Source organism: Ursus americanus, chromosome 17 (assembly GCF_024610735.1).
Source record: "Ursus americanus isolate L20-20 chromosome 17, mUrsAme1.1.p, whole genome shotgun sequence".
Lineage (NCBI taxonomy): Eukaryota > Metazoa > Chordata > Mammalia > Carnivora > Ursidae > Ursus > Ursus americanus.
This window is the reverse complement of record NC_142143.1, coordinates 11,486,920-11,498,988: the sequence shown is the minus strand read 5'-3', so window position 1 is coordinate 11,498,988 and position 12,069 is coordinate 11,486,920. Positions and strand designations below refer to the sequence as shown.

General features: G+C 57.4%; 1 protein-coding gene across 1 annotated transcript in view; it reads right to left on the bottom strand.

Annotated features, from left to right (window-relative positions):
* The window catches only part of MYH9 (myosin heavy chain 9), an 89,321-nt gene that overhangs the window by 31,266 nt on the left and 45,986 nt on the right, over positions 1–12,069 (bottom strand). Inside the window, exons 4-11 of the mRNA XM_045780077.2 lie at positions 9,079–9,106; positions 8,192–8,285; positions 3,966–4,058; positions 3,455–3,518; positions 3,000–3,098; positions 2,497–2,640; positions 1,620–1,715; positions 465–583 (exon numbers count right to left, since the gene is read on the bottom strand). Coding sequence (XP_045636033.1) covers positions 465–583; positions 1,620–1,715; positions 2,497–2,640; positions 3,000–3,098; positions 3,455–3,518; positions 3,966–4,058; positions 8,192–8,285; positions 9,079–9,106 — 737 coding nt within the window. The remainder of the gene's footprint in view (positions 1–464; positions 584–1,619; positions 1,716–2,496; positions 2,641–2,999; positions 3,099–3,454; positions 3,519–3,965; positions 4,059–8,191; positions 8,286–9,078; positions 9,107–12,069) is intronic.

The window sequence follows — 12,069 nt, the reverse complement described above, 5'->3', positions numbered from 1 at the left end:
CGAGGACAGTGGGTGCCGCCGTCCTGGTATCAGAATGAGTTGTGCTAGAGAAACAGCAAGTCCTCGCTTTACTCTATCCCCGCACAGAACATGCCTCCACACTTGCCGACCAGTCAGTGTCAATGCCGACTCGATGCAAAGGGGCACAACCTAACCACAGCCCTTTCCAAGCCAGTGGCCCCGGGCCACTGGGCCACTAGGCCTCTGGCAGCATACTGACCCTCTGGGGCCAGTTTTCCCATGTTCTCACTGGGGGTAAACACCACCTTGCTCCCCGAATTGCTGCCAGGACTGAATGAGGGACCCAGGCAAGGTGCCTATCACAGCAATGGCCCAGAGCGGGCCCCAAACCGGCCGCTGCAGCGACCCTGCTAGGAAGGCAGCCCGATCTCCCTCCCACCCCCCCCACCCCCACCCACCTACCCCCAATCACACCCCCCCCCACCCCAGGCCAGAGGGCATACCTGCTCCTTAGTCTGCGCCTTCTGGACGTAGTCCCGTCCCACCTTGATGCGCGGGGTGAGGATTCCTCTGGTGAAATCCGTCACATTGATACCCAAGAGGTGGGACACTTTCTGGGCAGCTGTGATTCAAAGAGTAAAGAAGGGAGGACTAAGAAGTTTTAATTAAACCCAAGAGAGTAAGTCCCTCTGCTCCACCGAGAGGTGGTAACTGAGAGATCATTACCAGGACAACTGGCTCCAGGCCCTTCGTCAGCAGGGCGCAGAATGCCCAGCTCTCCCCCTCAGACCCCATGGCTGTGCCACCTCCTCACTGGGGGCCCAGGGCCGGTTCCCCTGCACATTCCTGGCCACACGGTGCGTGTGGAAGTGGGTCCTACCCACGAACAGGACAGGGAGGAGCAGCCTGCCCACCCCGACCCCAGTGCTAGGGGCCGCAACAGCACACGTCCCCTGGGAACATCTTTTATAATCCAAACACGCATGTATTATGTTTTTTCAGAAGCCCCAAGAAGAGCACATTAAGGCCAACAGCTTAAATGGGGTCATCTGCAGTAACGCAGGGAACGGCAGCGGCCGCGGAGCAGACATGGGGATGGCAGCGGTCCACGGTCCTAACGTGTTCAGGGGAAGGCGCGCAAGATGCCACGGCAGCAGAAATCACTGTTCTACTAACTGGAACAACTGGTTTGGCCTCCAGAATGATGGAGGGAAACCCACATCCATTCGAGCAAGGGCTTTCCTAACTCCTGAAGCTCACTCCCTGAAGACACACCAGAGTCACATTCGTGTATATTTTATTTAAAAAAAATACAGAGCGTGGGGTGCCTGGGGGGCTCAGTTGCTTCAGCTCAGGTCACGATCCTGGGGTCCTGGGATCGAGCCCCGAATCGGGCTCCCTGCTCAGCAGACAGCCTGCTTCTCCCTCTCCCAGTCCCCCTGCTTGTGTTCCCTCTCTCACTGGCTGTCTCTCTCTCTCTCTCTATCAAATAAATAAATAAAATCTTAAAAAAAAAAAATACAGAGCGATAGCCAGCCATGAATACACATAAAATGAAAAAGAAAGGATTGGCTGGAATTCCTATAAGACTTCTTCTCCGTAGGAAACCCAAGCCCAGACCACGGGCCCCATGTTCCAGGTGATAGGACCAGCATTACCTGTGTTGTCCGGCATGGACGCCTGGTCGGTATTACGCTCCTTCTTGAAGACGATGTTGCCGAGCTGAAGGACACCCGAGATGACTCGCAGCAAGCCTTTGGGGGGCAATCAAAGGCAGCTCAGAACCAGGGGGGGATTGGAATAGCCCCTGGGTGGAGGCAGTTACTTCCCCAGGGGCCCCTGAACAGGACAAGCCACACGGTGGCCCAGCCACCCTGGAGAGCTCACTACCAGGGCCTCTGGCAGGCCTTGGCTTAGGAAGCCCTATGCTTAGACCCGAGCTCTGTTAAAACTCCCAAAACTTCTAAATCAGGACCAAGAACATGCCTCTGGCCTCAGGGCCCACTTGCCTTTTTCTATAAATGAAGTTCTATCAGACAAAACTGTGCCCACCATTTACATACTGTCTGTGGCTGAGCCAATGTGGCTCCAACCCTCAGGCTAGAGAACAGGGCATATTCTCCCTCTCCCCCAACCTTTTGCAAATAAAGCCACAGGTTTCTCTACCCTCCTTCTGGGGAAACAGGGAGACATGGGCATGTTCCACCAATGCAGGGATCCCAGCCCCGGCCCCTTTCCATACTCCACTGAGACAGAGCAGGAATGGAGCAGGGCCCCGAGCAGGCAGGCACCTGGCCTCATTCTCCTGTGCATAAATGCCTGTGGTACCGCTGGGAGCAAATAACTCTGACACTCAAGTCTGAGGTACCATTTCCTACACACTCGAGGCCTTCCTCCTGGTCTCTACAGGACTCCCTCCAAGTCAGAGCCAACAGGAAGCTCTCGCCAGGCCTATCAGCTGCCCCAACGCCTCCAAGGGCACGATGAGCCGCCCCTGCCTCCCCTCCTTCAGCCACAGGAGGGCCCACTCTGTACCCATTTGTTCCTCTTCTGGGATGCCCATAATCCTCATGGCCTCCATGGTCTCCTGGAACATGTCCTTGTCCTGCTGCCCTGGGATGGTCACGTGTCCATTGGACAGGAAGCGGTATTTGTTGTATGGTTCCAACAGGAGATCAGCTGAAAGGGTGGAGGGCAAAGGCGGGTCAGGGAGGTGCTGTAACCAGCGCTCTAGTCAGCACCATGACCTCCAAGGTTTGGGAGAACGGGAAGCATCCCTAAAGGCCTGAGATAGCCCAGAACCGCAGAGTCGCCAGGAATATTCTCCCCTCGGTGTGAGACTGCCCGACACGTAGCCTCTGAGAGCGTCAGGGCCCCGTGACTCACAAAGGCAGACTCGACCGCCCCGGCTTTACTCTGGCGTGGTCAGAACAGAAGGCCAAGGCCTCGGAAGGCTGACGTTTTCATTCCCTCCCGGGAATACGTGGCCGAACTGGGGCCGCCGGCCCCCAGGCCAGGCTGCTGGGCCCGCTACTCACTCTTCAGGTGCTCCCCAGCCCCGGACAGGAGGTAGTAGAAGATGTGGAAGGTCCGTTCCTCCTTGGCTTGCCGGATGGCACGAGATTTCTCCAGAAGATCTTTGCAAATGTTAAGGAACTGTGCACGCAGGAGGAAAAGCACTTTCCCTACCCCGGTCTAAAGCAACCGAACCTCACCAGGCAGCAAATGGCAAAATAAAACAAAAGCAAACTATCTTGGCTCTCTCCTTCCGGGGGTACAGCCTGCCAAACAGCAGCTCTCACACTCGGGAGCCCTGTCTTTAAAGAGCCCCCTCTCACAAGGGCACGGAGAGCAGCATACTCTCGCCAGCAAGGCTACAAAGCCCAGCCCGGGAGAAGTAAAAGGAGCACCTCCTCCAAGCCCGCCCCTCCGGGAAGCACACTGGAGGGCCTGCATCGTCCCATCCTTTTCCAGGCACATTAACCAAGGATACAAGTCTCAATGTTGGCTCCCACGATATAGCCATTGACATCAAAGTTGATGCGAATGAATTTGCCCTAAGGAAAGACAGATGAAGGATCAGAGGCCCCCTCCTACAGCCTGAGGGACAAAAGCAAGAGACTGTCCACTTGGGAGGCCAGGGGCCCTGCACCGGCACTGCCTGGGTACTCAGGACTCAGAGGGCCACGCTGCTTACAGCCCAGGCCAGGACACGGTCAAGAGGTGCCCACGCCCCTCCGCTGAGGCGCACAAGTGTTCCCCACTCCTTGAGCTAGCCCTGGCTTCTGTCTGTGGGCTACAACGGGACAATCGGGGGGACCGGCAGGTCTCTGCCCCCCAACCCGGCTTTCTGCCACCCGGGCTGAGAAGCCACAGATGCAGGCCCACACCGAGTGGAGTGTGACCCAGCCTACTCCCCGCGACGGGCCGGGAAGGCGACGTGCACCGAAGCTGTGGGTGGGAGCCCCGGCCCCGCAAGCTGGGCACGGCTGGCCGCTACTCACGAATCGTGAGGAGTTGTCGTTCTTCACAGTCTTGGCATTCCCGAAGGCCTCCAGGATGGGGTTGGCCTGCAGCAGCTGCCGCTCCAACTCACCCTAGAAGGGAACCCAGAGGTGCCGTGAAGGCCAGGCAGTGGCTTCGGCTGTCGAACCTGCTCCACCAGGCAGGGGAGGACGGTGGCAGAGCCGTGTCTACACGCCCACCGTGCCAGGAACGGAAGCTTCCGGATGGGCTCCGGCCACGCCAGCCTCGGCCTGGCCCGTGTCACTGAGAGCAACCTTCCCACCAGGCCTTTGGAAACCTTCACTGGTTTGAACTTACTTCCTAGGACCCAACAACCAGTGTCCCCAGAAAGGGAAGGTGGGTTGCTCTCCCCGCCCTAGGAGCCCAGTAAGACGGCCCAGACCGACTGTGGAGGACGCGTCAGGAAACAGCACGTGAACCACGGAGAGGCGCCATTTCTTCTCTTGGACAGAGTCCCCACCCTCGAGGCACAATGGCTTCTCTCTGCACTCCGTGCCTCTAAGCCCCACTCAAGACCCAACAACGTTTTTTTCCTTTTCACAGGACAAGGAGAGAGAGAACTAGCTCCATAAAAGACACCAGCTCATTACATCTGTGTCCTTAACAAACACTGCATTTTCCTTGCTGGACCCTCCTGTCATCCCCCAAGCCAGCAGCCAGCATGTCAGGTGCCCAAGCGGGGGGGGTCAACGAGGCCCACTAGGGGTACCAAACTGCTTATCAATAACACCGATGAACTCTACCCGTGGTCTCATGAGACTCAGTGGATGACAACCACCCCCCATGCCTTCCTATCTCTGGGTCCTCATGAGACTCCGAGTAGGCAAAACCGGATGGCCCCATTTCACAGAAGAGAAAACTGAGGTCAAGGGACAGGACATGATTTGCCTGAGGTCACCCAGCTATCAACCAGCAAAACAGGTCCAATTCAAGTCTTCTACCTAACACCTATATCAGTCACCGCCACGTCTCCCGCCCTGCCCCAGCCCTGCTTGGGGCTCTACCCTGTCAGGTTACATCAGTTCTGGAAGCAGCCATCACCTGCCCAGGAGGCCAGGTAGTGACAGACACTGGCTGAGGAAAATTTGGCTCTCATTCACCTTAATACCTGGGTTCTCTCTAGGGGAAAAGAACATCACACAAGGGCCAGGCTGGCTTTTGTATTTATTAGCAAGGCTGGACTCAAGCCAGGATTTTCCGGGAACGTCTGCCTGTGAGTGATGAAAAGGAAAACTGGTAGTAGCAGGGCTTCCCAGGAGAGTCGTGAGGTACAGCCTTCCAGGCACACCTGCTCCAGACGAGACTCGTCTGCAGAGCCCCGAGCCAGGGCTGGAAGCCCACCAGAGACGGGAAGGGGCCCAGGCAGGCCCTCCTCCTCCAACAGCCACCCTCGGCCAGGGCTCCCCCGGGGGGCCCAGAGTCTTCTGTCTGCATGCCACACAGGTAAGTGAGGGAGGGTCAGCGGAGCCACGTGGAGGGGCAGGGGTCAAAGCCACTGAGCAGACCGTGCGTGTGTGCTTGGCACCGGCGGTCCCAGAACACGGGCCCCCCCACCCCACCTACAGGGCTCGGGCGGGCCTGTGAAGCCAGCGGAGGCAGCCCATGGAGCCCGATTTGGACGAACGCTGCTCTTCCACCCACTAAAACGTTCCTCTCCACAGGCCAGGCTGCCAGGCTGGAGCCACTCCCATTCCTGTTTCCACAGATGGATGGGACCATGGTCCCTAACAGAGCCCGCCACCGCCGGCCCCAACTTGGAAGCAAAGCTAAGGTCTCTGTTTTGGGACCACACGCTGTTGCCGTGGAACGTGGGGCCGCCAGGCCAACTAGGGAGCAGCCACTTCAGATGCCGGAGCCAGGCTCCACGCACACAACGGGGAGGGCTAAGCTATGGGGTTTTCTTTATTGACCCATAGCCGGGCACAGAAGAAACCTTTATTTTTCAATAAAATTTGCATACTATATAGGACATTCGGAGGTTCTGCGTGTAGTCTGTGCTCGTAAGGTTTGGGATTATGGTTTCCAAAGGGCTTCACTGGGTGGTGTTTCTGCCAATGGCTTCCAACTAGTATATAAAAAACAGGGAGGAAGAGGAGGGCCCAACGGTCACTGCTCAGGCTACAGACATAACCCTGGAAAGTCCCTTCCCCCAAGCTGTGCCTCGCCAACCTCCAGCCCCAGCCGAAGCCCAGCCCTCCCAGGGCAAGGTGAGGTTTTACACATTCCGGGGGTTAGTCTTGGGACAAGCGACTGGGTCGCTGCAAGGGAGGGCTCTCACCCAGTATATGCCGTGACAGGCTCCAGAACACAAGAGCTGTAAACCAAGTTCAACTGCTCGTGCCCCAGCTGTGTGTGGAAAATCACTGTACAGCTTCGGGCATGGAAATCAACTCAACTGTCAGTGGCCTTTACAACGGAGGGCCCAAGCAGTAATCGGAAGCCAGAGGCAACCTATTCAATCTCTCCAGTGGGGGACAGAGTGCCCGTCACACACTACGACCTGAGACATAGGATGTGACAAGTTTGCTCCCACTTATCACCCCACCCCCAGCACGCTGTCGCCTCCAAGTGGAGTGCCCGGGGCCTGCGACCCCTCCGAAGCTGGAGCCCCAGACAGAAGGCACATGGGTCTCCGTTCTCGCTCTGTCTCCTGTCCTGTCTCCCGTCCTCCAGAGCAGGGACTCCAAGGTCACCCTGCAGAGACCCAGGCACACACTAGGCATTCAATAAATAGCTGGAGGATGGATTTTACTGCAAATTCAAGGATGGAATAGAGGACTCCTAACCTCACAATTCAGTGTTTGAAACAGGCCTCCTGAAAAGAATGGAAAATGGGGGTTGGAGAGAGGGAGCAAGAGGAACTTTATTAGTTTCTAAATATAACTCCTGACGCCCCACGGAAAAAGATTCAGAATGTCTTGAGAAGTTTGGCACATGAAAAGTTACTTTTGGTGTGATTCCAGAAGACTGTACTCATTAGGACATTCTGCAGGACACACCCCAGGTCTGCATGCAAAGAGACACACACCACTACTTACTGACACACGCTGCACACAGCTCCCCAGTAAGGGAGAGCCACGGAGACACGGCGCAGGTCCCCCCGATGCCTTGAGGGGACACCTTGGGCACTTAGATTTCACAAGGAAGCTTAGAAGTGTGTGCTTGAGAGAAAGAGAGAGAGTACCACACGGGCATGCTTAAGACGGATCACCCCCAACCCTGGGAAGCTCCAACGGGGGGCCTTCCGGGCACAGCTCCTGACTGGCACAGTGGCAGCAGGTGGGGGGCTGGCCACATCCATCCGCTCCAGACACTGAACGCGTGGGCCTCCAGGCGAGCAGACGCCTGCTTCACTGTGCCTCGGTCAGGGCTCGGCACGGGGCCTTCCGGCGGCCGTGCGCAAAGGGATGCTCTGGGCCCGGCGAGAGTTTGCGAGGACGGCATCGGTGACGAGGCCCATACACCCGCTCTGCAGGAGCGGACATTCCAGAGTGCACGAGAGGCCACCGTGTGTCACACCCCGCCCCTTCTCCCGAGAGAGTCAGTGAGCCGAGCCTACGAGAACAGGTCTAGCCGCAGAAAGTGACAATGGTGTGGAGTGAAAAGCTGCTCAGAAAAAAAATACATAATCCAAGGGCACACGATGGGCAGAACACGCATTCCCGGTGCAGAACGTGCAGTAAACGTGCAAGGCTCACCTAGCGAGGACACTGCTGAGTTCGACCATAATCCATCAAGAGGGAGGGGGAGAAAAAGGGAAGTGAGATGACTTGCCATTGCCCTTCCTCTCTTCCCTGGGGGACTGTCCACCCAGAGGCATTTCAACAGCGGGGAAAAGCAGCGGGGACTCAAAAGCAAGGCCTGCCCGAGAGGCTTCAGGTCTCCATCAACTTGAGAACCAAGTTTTGGAATCTCTCTTCCGGCCTCGGGGGTGGAGGCCACACAGCGATTAGCTGCAAACGCCGGGAGTGCGGCTTCGCAAGCCCCGGTGGTCTCCCATTTCCACAGCAACTCAGAAAGTTAGGAGGCTGGGGCAGAAGCGGACTGGCTACCACCGGCCCCACTCCCAAGAGGGCCAAGCTGCAGCCGCCATGAAAGTGGGTCCAGCCTCTGCTCCGATCCCAAAACACTCCAAGCCACAGATCACTAATGGCTCTTCCTTGGGAAGATCAGACGCTTCCGTGGGAGGAAGGCCCACACTCACCTGGTCCTTCTTGCTCTTGTGTGAAGAGGCCACATGAGCCAGATACTGAATGACTTTCTTGGTGTTCTCTGTCTTGCCGGCTCCAGACTCACCCCTGCCAAGAGAGGCAAGAAAGTTCTCAGGGGAGACATGGCCAAACCCCTGAAGTCTGTCCCCTTCCCAAGGCACGCTCCACCGCCTCCCTCTCTGCTGGGCGGCAGTGAGGGACCCAACACCTAGTGGCAGAAAAGGGGACAGGCAGATAAATGCTGAGCTCTGGAATCCTCATTCTGGCCCCTTCCCATGGCCCTCTGGAGGCCCAACAGCGGGACATTCACACAGCCTGCCTGCCCTGGTCACTTGGCAACCCTTTGTGTCCAAAAGTCTCAGGAATCAGTTTTAGGCAGCTGTTGACTCGGAGGTCAAAGGCCTCATACATGTCCCTTCAAAACCACTCAAAGGAATGTTCTGTACCATCAGGTCCCCCGGCAGGCAACAGGGTTTACTGACCTCCTTGCTCAGTTCAGAGGACCAGGGCGAGCAGCCCCAGTGTCTATGGCAAAGCAGGTAGAGAAAGCCACTGTTCAGAGCCAGAAGGCATGTGCTCTAGAGGGACCAAGCCATCCCCACTGTGCTCTGCCGAGAAGACCCCTGCCTCTCTGGGCTACGAACCTCCCCGCACGGTGCACGGGGTCCTCCGGGGAGGGCGAGCAAGTCTTTGGCCCCAGAATAAAGCTCATGCGAGCAGCAGGGCGGCAGCCAACCTCCTCCCTTAAGGCCCATTCCTTGGGGAAGGGGCAGGGGCTTGACTGGGAATGTCATCCGTCAGCCTGGGTTTCGGTGGAAGCCCTCAAAGTCAGGACAAATCGGGGTGACACGAGCCCCACCACCCAGACAGAAACACTTACGTGCACAAAATGGACTGATCCTCTCGGTCTGAAACAAAGGAAAGATCCAGGTTAACTTCTGAAGAGCTGCCCGCTTCCCAGGAGCAGAAAGCCTCGCTGCTGCCCTTCCAGTAGGCCCTGCACACCCGCCGGCGACGCCAACCCGATGCCTCAGTTGGACGAGGGACATCCACAGGTGCCAGAAGCTCAGACCGCCCACCCTGGCTGCCTGTCCCGCCCCTCGGAAGCCAGCTCTGGGGGGGAAGCTCCCCAGGAGTCCGCAGCCCCGAGTGCTGAGAATGGGGGTGTGGGCCAGCAGAGGGGAGGCCCGTGCAGGAGTGTGTGCTGCGGCGGACAAGGCTGGCCTTGCAATGGGACGGCCCTGGGGGCCGCGCTGCCTTGGCCACGACGTGTGTGGGCCTTGCAGACGTGTGCCTGGGGTTCCCGGAGCCCCAGGCCCCGCTGTGATGGGGAGAAGCCCCCGTGCGGCGTCTGGCATGTGGGAAGTGCTCCACGACGCCAGCTCAGGGGCAGCTCGGAAGGCACAGAAGCCTGTCAGCGCCGCTGCCTCTGACCAGTCTCTGTGACAGCCTGGGTCTCGAGGCCTGGCTGTCAGGAAGCTTCAGCGACGGGCTCCAGTGGTGACTCAGTCAGCAAAGGAAGGATACAAACACCTCCTTCCCCTTGTGCGCTGGAAGCACAGGAACGTCCACACTCTGAAAGCTGAGTTTGACAAAAATGCCTGAAGGCATCGGGGCTGACCTGGTTCAGCGCGGGAGGTCCAATTTTAAGCAATAACTGAAAAGACAAACTCATTTTTTTCCCTCTTCATCCCACCCCGTGTAATACCCTCAACTCCCAGAGGTCAAACCCGCCGAATCCAGGACCAGGCTACTAATACTTGAGCTGCAGCAGTGAGGCATTTCGATCCCGAGTCTGGGTTTCCTCGCCCATAAAATAAATATGCTACTTGCTCCCTGGCAGCATTAGCGTGGAACACAGAGAGAGCAGATGGAATGGGCCCGGCAAGTAAAGAGAATGAACTCCACAAATGGCTGCTATTTATTTCTCCATCGTGAAGTCACCATGACGGGTGGTGGCGGCACTGTCGGGGCAGTGGGAGTACTAGGCAAGGAGTAAGAGAAGAGTACTAGCTGAGGAGTAATAGAGGACCACTAGTCAATCAGCAACAGAGGAGTAATAGAGGAGTACTAAGTAAGGAGTAATAACAGACTACTAGTCAGGCAGTAATAGAGTACTAGTTGAGGAGTAACAGGAGTACTAGGCAAGGAGTAGTAGAGGAGGACTAGTCACAGTTAGCAGTACTGGTACTGCTCAAAAACCGATGGTGACCAGTGATCTGGAAGGACACGCTCACTGGCTGCCGCTGGCCGGCCAGGGCCCTGCAGAACGGGACAACGGGAGAGTGACTCATGGCTTCCTGGGTGCATGGCCTCAGGAGACGGATTTAGCTGTTCAACACCAACAGATACCACTCAGCTAGGTCTCCTGGCCAAGGCCCATCTCAGCGGGCACGCAGGGCCACTACCATCTCTTCCCCTGACTGTGGGTCACTCCGGAGGGCAAGAGGAGATCCAGACAAAGAGAGGCAAAAACAAGCCTCACACCTAACACGAGCGGCAGCTGCTCCGACCCTCTTTGGCAGCCCTCCCTCTGGCCCCCTAAGATCTCAACAGTGTGGGGGGGGGGGGGCAAGGGAACTCGGCCAGACACCTTCACACACACACACACTCCCCCCACACCCTGCGCACCACCGTGGACCTGCTCCGAGCAGGCGCTGTCAGCAACCTGGCTCCCCGCTCCCCGTCTCAACTTTCCCACAAAGCAATGTCCTTCAAGACCCCTCAGCAAGGGTTGGAGGAACCCCTCCAGAGTCTCCTAAGACAGACGGGATGGGGAGGTGGCTGGGGAGGGGGGGCGAAGGGCTGGGGAAGATGGGGCCATTTCCATCGCCTGCCCCCTGAGGTCAGTGTGGCCACCGGCAAGGTCTGGACCGAGCAGGGCTGTGATCCCCGGCCCCGGCCTCCCCCGCAGCACCTCCCCGGGGCCGGCCCCAGCTGCGGGCATGTTTAGTCACCGCTCGACAAGCGGGCAAGAATGTACCTGCGCGTGCTGGCAAGCCATAAGGCGGCAGCAGCCGATGCTACCATAAAAGGAAACATTCCCGTCCCTTCCAGAAGGAACCGTTTTCCCAGGGCTGTCCAGGCCCCATCCCAGGGATGGCTGGAATTCCTCTAATTGTGCGAGGAGGAGTCAGATGCTGGGCTGCTGAACAACAGGAAGCAGAGCCCACACACACACACACACACACACACACACACACTCTCAGGCGCACGTGTGCAGACACACATGCACACACACCCCCACACACACACACGGGCACGCGCACACAGGTGCACGTGTGCGGACACACATGCACACAGACATGGACAAGCTGTGTGGGGACACATGTGGGCATGCACAGACACATGCATGGACACAGCTGTACATGAGCACATGTACAGAGACATGAGTGCGCACACAAAAAGACGCACGTATGTATGGGTGTGCACACAGGTGCACATACAGCTGTGTGCGTGAGTACACACACAGAGGCCTGCACACACTTCAATTTCCCATTCTAGACCCAAACTCCATGCAATCTCCATCCACCCCACCATCTCCAGTCCTTCCTCTCCTGCCCTTTCACCTCCCATCCCTGAAGCACCAGGGTCAACACAGCCGAAAAGGCAACACGCCCCTACTTTCATTTTACACTTTAAAGAAGCCTTACTTCACTTTGCCAGATTATTCTTCTGGGCAAATGCTTCTGCAGAGGAAAACCGATAGAGGCCCCTCTTGTCTCCTCAGCTCTTGTCCCCAACACTCGGCACCCCAAATCCACCTGCCTGCAGTGAAGGACCCTGTGGCCCCATAAGTCTGGAAAGGTCTTTTCAATTCTTACAGTGGGTTTGGGTCTGTTATCTTGTGGTCTCACGATAACCCGAAGCA